The following is a 12,611-nucleotide window of genomic DNA, read 5'->3' on the forward strand; positions in this document are numbered from 1 at the left end:
ATCTTCTTCTTTCCTTCTTTCTTTTCTTCTCCCTTTTATTCTGAGTCATGTGGAGGATGGGCTCTTGGTGCTGCAGCCAGGTGTCAGGGCTGTGCCTCTGAGGTGGGAGAGCCAAGTTCAGGACACTGGTCCACAAGAGACCTCCCAGCTCCACATAATATTAAACTATGAAAATCTCCCAGAGACCTCCATCTCAATGCCAAGACCCAGCTCCACTCAACGACCAGCAAACTACAGTGCAGGACCCCCTATGCCAAACAACTAGCAAGACAGGAACACAACCCCATCCATTAACACAGAGGCTGCCTAAAAGCATAATAAGGCCACAGACACCCTCAAAACACACCACCAGATGTGGACCTGCCCACCAGAAAGACAAGATCCACCCTCATCCACCAGAACACAGGCACTAGTCACCTCCACCAGGAAGCCTACACAACCCACTGAACCAACCTTAACCACTGGGGACAGACACCGAAAACAACGGGAACTACGAACCTGCAGCCTGCAAAAAGGAGACCCCAAACACAGTAAGTTAAGCAAAATGAGAAGACAGAGAAACACACAGCAGATGAAGGAGCAAGGCAAAACCCCACCAGACCTAACAAATGAAGAGGAAATAGGCAGTCTACCTGAAAAAGAATTCAGAGTAATGATAGTAAAGATGATCCAAAATCTTGGAAACAGAATGGAGAAAATACAAGAAACGTTCAACAAGGACCTAGAAAAACTAAAGAACAAACAAACAGTGATGAACAACACAATGAATGAAATTAAAAATTCTCTAGAAGGGATTAATAGCAGAATAACTGAGGCAGAAGAATGGATAAGTGACCTGGAAGATAAAATACTGGAAATAACTACTGCAGAGCAGAATAAAGAAAAAAGAATGAAAACAATTGAGGACAGCCTCAGAGACCTCTGGGACAACATTAAACACACCAACTTCAAATTATAGGGGTCCCAGAAGAAGAGGAAAAGAAAGGTACTGAGGAAATATTTAAAGAGATTATAGTTGAATACTTCCCTAATATGGGAAAGGATATAGTTAATCAAGCCCAGGAAGCAGAGAGAGTCCCATACAGGATAAAGCAGGGGAGAAACACGCCAAGACACATATTAATCAAACTGTCAAAAATTAAATACAAAGAACAAATATTAAAAGCAGCAAGAGAAAAACAACAAATAACACATAAGGGAATCCCCATACAGTTAACAGCTGATCTTTCAGCAGAAACTCTGCAAGCCAGAAAGGAGTGGCTAGAAATATTTAAAGTGATGAAGGAGAAAAACCTACAGCCAAGATTACTCGACCCAGCAAGGATCTCATTCAGATTTGATGGAGAAATTAAGACCTTTACAGACAAGCAAAAGCTAAGAGAATTCAGCACCACCAAACCACTTCTACAACAAATGCTAAAGGAACTTCTCTAGGCAGGAAACACAAGAGAAGGAAAAGACCTACAATAGTAAACCCAAAACAATTAAGAAAATGGTAATAGGAACATACATATCAATAATTACCTTAAATGTAAATGGATTAAATGCTCCAACCAAAAGACATAGATTGGCCAAATGGATACAAAAACAAGACCCATATATATGCTGTCTACAAGAGACCCATTTCAAACCTAGGGACACATACAGACTGAAAGTGAGGGGATGGAAAAAGATATTCCATGCAAATGGAAATCAAAAGAAACCTGGAGTAGTAATTCTCGTATCAGACAAAATAAACTTTAAAACAAAGACTATTAAAAGAGACAAAGAAGGACAGTACATAATGACATAATGATCAAGGGATCAATCCAAGAAGAAGATATAACAATTGTAAATATTTATGCACCCAACATAGGAGCACCTCAATACATAAGGCAAATGCTAACAGCCATAAAAGGGGAAATCGACAGTAACACAATCATAGTAGGGGACTTTAACACCCCAGTTTCACCAATGGACAGATCATTCAAAATGAAAATAAATAAGGAAACACAAGCTCTAAATGATACATTAAACAAGATGGACTTAATGGATATTTATAGGACATTCCATCCAAAAACAAAATAATACACAGTTTTCTCAAGAGCTCATGGAACATCCTCCAGGATATATCATATCTTGGGTCACAAATCAAGCCTTGGTAAATTTAAGAAAATTGAAATCGTATCAAGTATCTTTCCCGACCACAACGCTATGAGACTAGATATCAATTACAGGAAAAACTCTGTAAGAAATACAAACATACGGAGGCTAAACAATATACTACTGAATAAGCAAGAGATCACTGAAGAAATCAAAGAGGAAATCAAAAAATACCTAGAAACAAATGACAATGATAAACAACAACCCAAAACCTATGGGATGCAGCAAAAGCAGTTCTAAGAGGGAACTTTATAGCAATACAATCCTAACTTAAGAAACAAGAAACAACTCAAATAAAGAACCTAATCTTACACCTAAAGCAATTAGAGAAAGAAGAACAAAATACCCCAAAGTTAGCAGAAGGAAAGAAATCATAAAGATCAGATCAGAAATAAATGAAAAAGAAATGAAGGAAACGATAGCAAAGATCAATAAAACTAAAAGCTAGTGGGAGGGAGGGAGATGCAAGAGGGAAGAAGTATGGGGACATATGTATATGTATAACTAATTCACTCTGCTACAAAGCAGAAACTAACACACCATTGTAAAGCAATTATACTCCAATAAAGATGTTAAAAAAAGAAGAATTAAAAAGAAAACATCACTTTAGCAAAGAAGCTTCAATGGAAAGAAACACAAGAATGAATGAATACAATTCATAATGCCTAAGAAAAGCAGAAGGTGGAAAGAAAGGAAATGTTAACAAGAAGAAATGAAACTTCTTTTCCTTTGTGGGAGGCAAGCTTTTGGTGGGCACACCTAAAAAGAGATTTGGGGTGAGGGGGAAATTGTTTACACAAAGGGGGAACTGAGCAAGTACACTGAAAATACTGGGAGAGGTTTCTCACAGGTGAAGAAGAGAGTTACAACAAGCCAGGAGGGGAGGCTACAGCCAACACTGTGGTGTTTGGTTGGAATTGGAGGTAATGGTGCTAACCCAAGGTATTTAATATATTCAGGAAGATAGAGAGACACTTAAAGATGTACATGTTTGTGTAAGTGTGTATTCATGTACACATACCTAATACTACCTAGCTCTATCTACTGAAAGGGCCCGGATGCAACGTCATCCCAGGAGCAATGAGTGCACACAGCATCTGGATTCAGTTTCTAATTATTATCCTCCATCAAAGGGAATCACTGGTCACAAAGGCATTTAATAAACGTTTATTCTCCTCCTACAGAGACATTCACTCCTTTGTTTTCTAAAGGCCTGGCAGCTTAGCTAAGTCTCCTTAATTTTATTAACAATTAGACAACAATTAGTGTAATATAAAATTTTTGTCTTAATAACCATTTAGAAGAATCCAAAACTGAACTCATATATACTTCAAAGTATATAATAAATATACCATTAACATATTCATATTTTCTTTTAAAATATTCATTAAACTTTTGGAGCAGAATGTTAAGCAAGTTTAATTGATACTTCAAAGGTCAGGCTTATCGTAAGAATTTTTCTAAGGCTGAAAACAGTTCACCAGACAAGGCCTGGTACCCTGTACATAACGTCATTTGGCTTGTCTCTGTCTGTACCTTATAAGTGCCCTTTTCACAGTGAATCATAAAGTCAGTTCAATCAGTACAATTTTTTTTTTAACAGAGTCAATTCTGCAAGCAAAAAACACAGAGTATGTTCTCAGCAGGTTATATTTGACTTGTAAATTCCATTCTCTTGCCTAGTTACACAGAATACAAAGTTACTGACCTTTGCATATATAGTCCATTCATTTTTTTCAGGGTTTTGACTAATTAGACGAGAGAGAGAGAAATGGAAGGTAAAAGATAAATCATCCTGGTCAATTTTCAATTTCTTCAATCTCATCATTTTTCAATATAAATACGGTGATTCTTATTGATACAACAATGCCCAAGATGTAACCGAGCCCCATAAAAAATTATACACAGTAGGCCTAAAAAACGAATTCCATGGCTGCAAGGGCTTTCTAGCTTTATTAATAAAATCCCATTGGCCCAAGGCATCCACCAAGATCTCCTCACCAAGAACCAGTGTCTGGCAAATACTCTGTAGAAAAACTTGTCAAAAAGATCACCTGATATGCCCAGACATTCTTCTTGACATATTCATTTATGCATTCCTCAAATGCCATGACAGGCCAGCTATGATCTCCTAGTTATTTATATCTTACAAGTCCTCAAACTTCTAATCCAATACACTACTTATTCTGAGTTTAATGAGGGATTAAAAGAAAAGAAAAAGATGACTCTACATTCAAGGGATTATAACCACTTCCTTTTTTTAAAACAGATTACACAGCCTACTCCTCTCTTCTTCCACTGAAAATAATTTGTTATATTCACCTCCCTCTTTTCATCACTACAGATTAAACGGAAACAATTTCTAATAAGGGTGAACTTTCCAACTCTATTCTCAACACCATGTCCTCTTCCATGGCCCCACCAATCACTCCCTCCACCAACAAAAGTGTTCGGTGAGCTCCCAAAGCATAAACTCTGCTCTTAACCCTGCAGCCACTGAAGCTACTAATCTTTTATTTCTCCAAAAGCAAACTTCTTCCACACACTATGCCTCCACTTCACCTCATGCTCATTCCTAGCTCGCTGTATCCTGACTTCTGACCCAACTAATTCTACCCAAACAGCTCTTAATGATGACCAATGACTTTACTAACTCCATACGCTCTTTTTTATTCCCCAAGTCCTGATGTTATTTCATTGCTCTGATCAACTGTCAACCTTTACTTCCTTTACAAAGATTTGTTTTCAATTATATGTGTAAGCTAGGCCACTGGAGGTTATTTGTCCAAGGTCACCAACAGGCAGGAAGTTACAGAGATGCAATTGGAACACAGATACGCCTGTGACTAGAACTTGGGCTCTAAACCACTCCTTTGAACTACTTTTCAAAAATGAAGCAAAGGCCATTCCATGGGGGAACTGTACCCACAACCTTGACATTAATAATGCCATCTTCAGATGCAGGGGTCAGCAAACTATGACCCAGGGGCCAAATCCAGCCCATTGCCTGTTTTCATAAATAAAGTTTTATCGGGAGCCAGTCCATTTACATAGTGTCTATAGCTGCTTTAATGCCATTGTAATGGCAGAGTTGAATCATTGTGACAGAGCAATATGGTCTACTAAGCCTAATTTTTTTTACTATCTAACCCTTTACAGAAAAACATTTGCCAATCTCTGTTCTAACCAAATGTGCTTTAGGTTCATCATTTGCAAATCTGAGGATAACTAACTCATCTATTTGTAATGAGAATTAAGGAGAACAGCATATCTGGAATAATCTAATGATAGTAGGCACCCCAAAATGTCAGCTGCAGTCTAGTTCAGGCACTCCATGACAGTGTTCATTTAGGAAATAAAATCCCATCCCTACTCTACCCCAGCATCATATCATTCCTTTCTTGGAGGTTGTTTGCTCCCGCCACATGTACCCCATCTCTCAACACTACACACAGAGGCAAATGTCTCCTGTTACAATCAACTTCAAAGCCTATGCCATGAGTTGTTTATTTCTGTTAACAGCTCCACCATTCTCCCTTTACCCAGGCTTGGATCTTGGAAATCAACCTGTTATGTCTCAAATCTTCTCTTGCTCATTTGTGAAGTCCTATTTATTCAACCTAAACAACAGCTTACAAGTTATCCCTCGTCTACATTTCCACTGCCTAATCCTTTCCAGTTCCCACACCTCTCACTGTATCATCCCAGGAGCATCACAATTCATTTCCCAAGTCAACAGAAGTGGTCTGCATATAAGTGTCAGACATGGCAAAATCATTCTTAAACAAACAAATATCTCCTTTTAAGACTACCCAATATCGTGTCATTACTCATTGAGTTAAGTCCTCGGCTTTGCATTCGAGTTGATTCCACATGACTCCAATCTACACTTGCAAACTTAACTTCACACTACATTTCCTGGGTACTTGCTATGTTCCATATACTATGTTAAGCACTGGAAATAAAAGGGGGAGAAACTCAACTCCTGTCCTCAAGAAGCTCAACAAACAAACAAAAAAATACCACACACAGGGCTTCCCTGGTGGCGCAGTGGTTAAGAATCCGCCTGCCAATGCAGGGGACACGGGTTCGAGCCCTGGTCCGGGAAGATCCCACATGCCGCGGAGCAACTAAGCCCATGTGCCACAACTGCTGAGCCTGCGCTGTAGAGCCTGTGCTCCACAAGAGAAGCCACCACAACGAGAGGCCCACGCACCGCAAGGAAGAGTAGCCCCCGCTCGCCACAACCAGAGAAAAGCCCGCACGCAGCAGCCAAGACCCAATGCAGCCAAAAACAAATAAACAAAAAAAAAAAATACCACACACAAAGTGAAGTGTTTTAGGAAAGGTCTGAACCGAAAGGTGTGAGCCCAGAGCGAATGCAAGAACTATTTCTGCCACAGTGGGCAGAAGGGATGAGGGTTGAGGCTGACTTCACCATTCACAAAGAGGAGAGACATTAAAGAAGAAAACTGAGGAGGGGAAAAGAAAGACACAAAAAGAGGATGTAGGATCTTTACCATTTCTCAACTGTTTTTCTCCAAAGCAGTGCTTTTAATCCAGAGGCAATTTTGCCCCCCAGCAAGCATTTGTCAATGTCTAAAAACCTTTTTGACTGTCATGCTTAGGGGAGGGGGGGTGCTATTTGCATGCAGTGGGTAAAGGAAAAATGCTTCTCTGACATCCTACAATACAAAGGACAGTCCCCCGCAGCAAAAAATTATCCAGCCCAAAAGGTCAATAGTGCTGGGGTCAAGCAACACTAGCCTAGAGCCACAAGAAACAGGCATAAAGGAGGGGGTGGAAGTTGAGATAATTCCAGGATGTTTGAAAATGCAGAGATGGCAAGGAAGGAGAATGAGTTATGCTGGGACCAACTTGCCCACCAAAACCAAACGGGGAGAATGCAAAACTGAACAGAGGGCAAAGTACCTCATAAACACTCCACATCTACAGTCTCATGAATAGGGAGAGATTTGACTGTCAAGTCAAAACAATCAACTGTGAGAGGAATGAAGAAGAGGTGGGCAAAGAGGCTGAAGCAGAGGTTATCAGCACTTTCTGTTACACATGATCCAATTCAGCAAATATTTATTGCACAGCTGCTACAAGATGTCATGGGGAAAACACAGACATGAGATAAATAAGTCATAATCCCTGTCTGCAAGAAGACTGGATTTCATAGAGTCACAGATGTATAAAACAGACTTACAGTTACCAAGGAGGAAAGGAAGGGGGGGGGGCGGATAAATTGGGACATTGGGATTGACATATATACACTACTATATATAAAATAGGTAACTAACAAGAACCTACTGTATAGCACAGGGAACTCTACTCAATACTCTGTAATGACCTATGTGGGAAAAGAATCTAAAAAATGAGTGTAGGGCTTCCCTGGTGGTGCAGTGGTTGAGTCTGCTTGCCGATGCAGGGGACACGGGTTCATGCCCCGGTCCGGGAGGAACCCACATGCCGCAGAGCGGCTGGGCCCATGAGCCATGGCCGCTGAGCCTGCGCATCCGGAGCCTGTGCTCCGCAACGGGAGAGGCCACAGCAGTGAGAGGCCCGCGTACCACAAAAAAATGAAGAGTATATATATGTATAAATGATTCACTTTGCTGTACACCTGAAACTAACACAACATTGTAAATCAACTCTACTCCAATAAAAATTAATTTTAAAAAAAAGAAGACTGGATTTCAGTAGAGAGAATTAGGTAAGTATATATGTTATTATAATACAAGGAGAAATATAAGATACATGTCATAAGTGGAATACACAGGGTTTTGAGTACACACACCTTCCAAAGATTAGATGCGATAATAAAGGATAGGGCTTCCCTGGTGGCGCAGTGGTTGAGAGTCCGCCTGCTGATGCAGGGGACACGGGTTCGTGCCCCGGTCCGGGAGGATCCCACATGCCGCAGAGCGGCTGAGCCCGTGAGCCGTGGCCGCTGAGCCTGCGCGTCCAGAGCCTGTGCTCCGCAGCGGGAGAGGCCACAACAGTGAGAGGCCCGGGTACCGCAAAAAAAAAAAAATAATAATAATAATAAAGGATAATTCTACTTAACACCTTCTTGCTCTTCCAGTGAAAGAAAAAAAAAAAATCACAGGACAGTAAATTATCTTTGCTTGTAAAGCTGTATATGTCTGGCATAATTAACCTAATTAACAATGTAAAATATTTGTTTCCAAATAGTCCAGTTGCTAACACTACTCTAACAAGGGAAAACAAGGATACTTTATATAGAGTATTCCCATAGAGGTTTCACTTTCCGTTGAGAGAACCATGAAAGAAAATCAGATCCAATACCCTAGAGTAAGTCCTGTACCACAGAGAGGCTCTTAGTTATGTTTGGTTACTTTTTTTTTAACTTTGCGTGGGCTTCATTTCTCTTGAGGTTAGAAAGCCATCCAGAGGATGGCTCTTTAAATACTCCCCTCAGAAGGAGACTCTAAGTCAACATGAGAAAATAGTTAGAGAAATCCCTAATGGTCCAGCCAACATACATTTTTCATAAAGTGATTATCCTCCTGCAGCCTCAGCTTCCTAAGCCTTTTCCCCTCCTATAATTGTTTTCCTTGTAGGCCAGGCAACAATTACCACTGCTACAAGACTGAGGAGGTTCACGAGCAATATATTTTACAATACATAAGTGTACTGTCCCTGATATCTGGTGCTTTTATCACTAATTGCACTATAAAATGTGCTATTAAAACAGGGACAAACAAGATTGTAAAAATCACATAATGGACCATGACCACTTACAAAAGCCATTCATAAATGTTACTGTACCACTTATTTTTCTTTAATTTTCTAGTTATATAATTATTTTTCCAAATTTTTACTTCTAGGGGATACCAACAAGAAAAAGAATAAATTTGCGAATTACAAAACATACATGCTTGCGCTTGAATGTATTGTTTTATAAGTTTGCTCAATATTAAAACTATATAGAACATCAGACAATGGCTATGAACACTGAATTCCTAGGGAACATCCACATGACCTCTTCAAAGAAATTATAGGCATGGCAAATGCATTTAAGCCTGATTTCTATTCAAACTTTAGAGCATGGAACAGAAAGCACGAAAAAATGTCACAGAAGGATTTCACAATTCTAATCTATGAAAATACAATATAACAAAGCCAATAGAACATCAATATTTTGGGGAAAGACAGAATGATCAAATATTACTGCCAATTCCTGGAGGATATGGGTCACTGGAGCTGCCTATAGTATTTCATATGTCATTAGCACTCGCTAATTCATGGGCAAATTTTCAAGTTTGTAGATGACCCTTTCAACCTCTTTGTTATTTATTCCACATCTCATCATCTAAAAAATAGGAATCAGAAGAGAGAATGAAAATAAAGGTATTTGGTTACCCATTCATAATTCTAATGAATTCTAAGATGGAAGTAGGAATTTTAGTAGTGATTCAGATAAAATACTGGGATCATCTCTAGGATTCATTTATCCATTACCAGAGACAAACTAGTTCTAATAATACCACAGAACACAAATACCACAAACAAAATAGTGACTAGTCTCTACAAAACTAAACACAAGTAGCCAATTAACGAATTGGGGTTGACTGTTCTTCTTTTAGTAGGAAAATCTTCTGTTAACTGAAGAAGTAACTGATGCATTGATTTTAAGTGTCAGTAAGGAAAGTGTGATTGAGCTTCAGTCTTGCAGAAAAATGCCAGCACTTGTCAACCTCACCATACTTACTCTCACATATTTTCTTAAATCTTTAAATGGCCCCACCTTAATAAAATCAGAACGTACTTTTAAAATAAAAGATAAGCCACAATTAGAAACATCCGAATTGTGCCTAAATTGTTACTTTTTCCTTCTGAAGATATTAGCTCGTGCTCAACCTTTCTACAGGAAGACCGTCAGAAAGTCAGAAAGACAGATTATACATAAAACGTTTGCTCTAATTTCAGAAACTGAAGTCACTTAAGTCTGTTGGAATCATTTTAAAACAGTTTGAATGGTAAGAACAAGTCACTTTTTCAGACTGCCAAATACGTGAAATACTTAAAAACTGTGTTGGAAAACCTAAATAAAAACCAGAAGCTTATTTTTCACCCGTGTCATCTCCCAAAAATGATTCCCTAAGACGTGCCAAAGCTGCATTATTAAATGAAGTTGAATGGGGACACATGAGCCCACATACAAAACTTACTTTGTCAGATGCCTCAGAAGCCAAGAGGTTAGTTGCAAGAGTTTGTAGCTTATGATGGGCCATGTTTTTAAGAGCAGCAAGACTGCGCCGTGTCATAGCTTGTTTTAAGTTGACTGCTGGGTGACTAAGTGAGTCAACGGCAGCGGGAGCTGCTTCATCACAAGCATTCAGTATCTCTACTGCTGTGATCCCCATCACACACCGGTCCAGTGCACCTGGAAGACATATATATTCACAATCATTACACAACTCTGGAAGACTCTAAGTCATTTCTTAGGAAAGGAAAATGCATGGACATTTTTAAATGTAGGAATATGTTTTATCAGTGCCTCCCAGAAACATTTTCTTGTTTATTTCCTTCCTCTAATGATCTTCCATGTAGCATTACCTTAATCATTTCCTTTTCCGTAAGGCCCTACCACAACTTCCCAATAAACTCAAGTTCAGAGCCAAGATTTCAACAATTTCCTCCAGGCTTTTCTACTTTCTTTCCACTTCCAAGATGGTCTCCTTGATCATGCCACATCATTAGTCTATTACAAACAGCAATTTCTATAATTTTACCTTCCTCTAAGACTATATGTCAATCTTATAGAATCAATTCAACACTAGTTGAATTCAACTCTCCACCTACTCTGCATCTTACAATGAAGATGGACATGAATGATGAACATACTAAAAGATCCACCTGAATTTCCTGACCACTGATCTTGGTGGGCTCTTAATAGTGACCACATTTCCACAGATCTTTCGTTTTCCTACTCTCCTAGTTCATTATTCCATACTTTCTTTCTCTTCCAATCCCACCATTCCATTTCCTGCCCTCATCTGGATGAAAGTTTTGTTTCCTATTTCATAGAGAAAGAAGCAATTAAAAAAGAAGTTCCACAAACTCCCACTACCACATCTCCAGTCACATTACTCAATAATTATGAATGAACTATCCAGGCTCCTACCTAACACACCTGTGGCTTACACCCCATCCTTCTCTTGTCTGCCCAAAGACACCATGTCAACAATTCTCGTCTTTCTCTTCATCAGTTTTCCCTGTCTACCAGATCATTCCCATCAGCTTATAAACATGCAATTATTTCACCTGTTTAAAACACACACACACACACACACACACACACACACACACACACACACAAACCCAGGTGGGTTAACTAGGTATGTATCCCATTTTTCATAATCATACTCTAAAGAGCTGCCTATTTTTACCACCTCCAAAATTTTCTCCTCCCATCTTCCTTTGAACTTACTCAAATCAGATTTTATACCAAACGTGCACAGAACCTGCTCTCCACATTGCTAAATCTAATAGCCAGTTCTCAGTCCTCATTTTACTGTCAGCAGCTCTCGATCTTCCTCTCCACTCCTTGAAACACATTTTGTCACTTGGCTTCCAGGCAACCATATCCTTTATTTTCTTCTTTTTTCTGGCAGGTCCATTTTAGTCTCCTTTGCTGTTTTTTTACATCACAGAAGCACATTTAAACCCTGGAGTGCCCCAACCATTATCAACCTACATTCCCTTGGTGATATATCCAGTGTCATGACTTTACATATCTTCTATATGCTAAGATTTCCCACATTTGTACCACCCACTCTGACTTCCCTCCTTTGAACTACAGACTCATATATACAGTTGACCCTCATATATACAGTTGACTCATATATACAATTGTCCCTTGAATAACACAAGGATTAGGGGCAACCAACCTTCCATGCTGTTGAAAATCCACATGTAACTATATAGTCAGCTCACCGTATCCACAGTTATACCTGCAGATTCAACCAACTGCATGCAGATCATGTAGTATTGTGGTATTTACTATTGAAAAAAATACCCAGGCAGTTCAAACCTGTGTTGTTCAAGTATCAACTGTACAATTTACAAATCAACATCTCTACTTGAATATCTAATATTCAACTCCACTTAATATATCCAAAATTGAATTCCTGATATTCCCAAAATCTACTCCTCCTTCTGGTTTCTCAATATCTTAAAATGAATTGCATCCTTCAAGTTTCTCATGATTGAAACCCTGGAGTCATCTTTGGCCCATCTCATTCTTTTATGCTCCTCATCCAACTATCAGCAAATCCTGTTGGTTCTACCTTCAAACTATACTCATACTTCAACCACTTTTCACCAGCTCCACTGCCATCACTCTAGTCTAATAATCCACCATTGTTTATTGCCTAGGGACAACAGCATACAAGCTAATCTCCCTGCTTCCACCCTAGAGCCACCTTTAGGCTATT

At 39.2% G+C, this 12,611-nt stretch overlaps 1 protein-coding gene across 1 annotated transcript in view; it reads right to left on the bottom strand.

The window, feature by feature from the left end:
- The window catches only part of WDR7 (WD repeat domain 7), a gene marked incomplete at its 3' end in the record, with an annotated part of 264,187 nt that overhangs the window by 184,156 nt on the left and 67,420 nt on the right, over nt 1-12,611 (bottom strand). Inside the window, exon 14 of the mRNA XM_024761840.1 lies at nt 10,344-10,558. Within this exon, the coding sequence (XP_024617608.1) occupies nt 10,344-10,558 (215 nt within the window). The remainder of the gene's footprint in view (nt 1-10,343; nt 10,559-12,611) is intronic.

Source organism: Neophocaena asiaeorientalis, unplaced genomic scaffold (genome assembly GCF_003031525.2).
Source record: "Neophocaena asiaeorientalis asiaeorientalis breed wild unplaced genomic scaffold, Neophocaena_asiaeorientalis_V1.1 scaffold1217, whole genome shotgun sequence".
In the NCBI taxonomy this organism is placed as follows: Eukaryota; Metazoa; Chordata; class Mammalia; order Artiodactyla; family Phocoenidae; genus Neophocaena; species Neophocaena asiaeorientalis.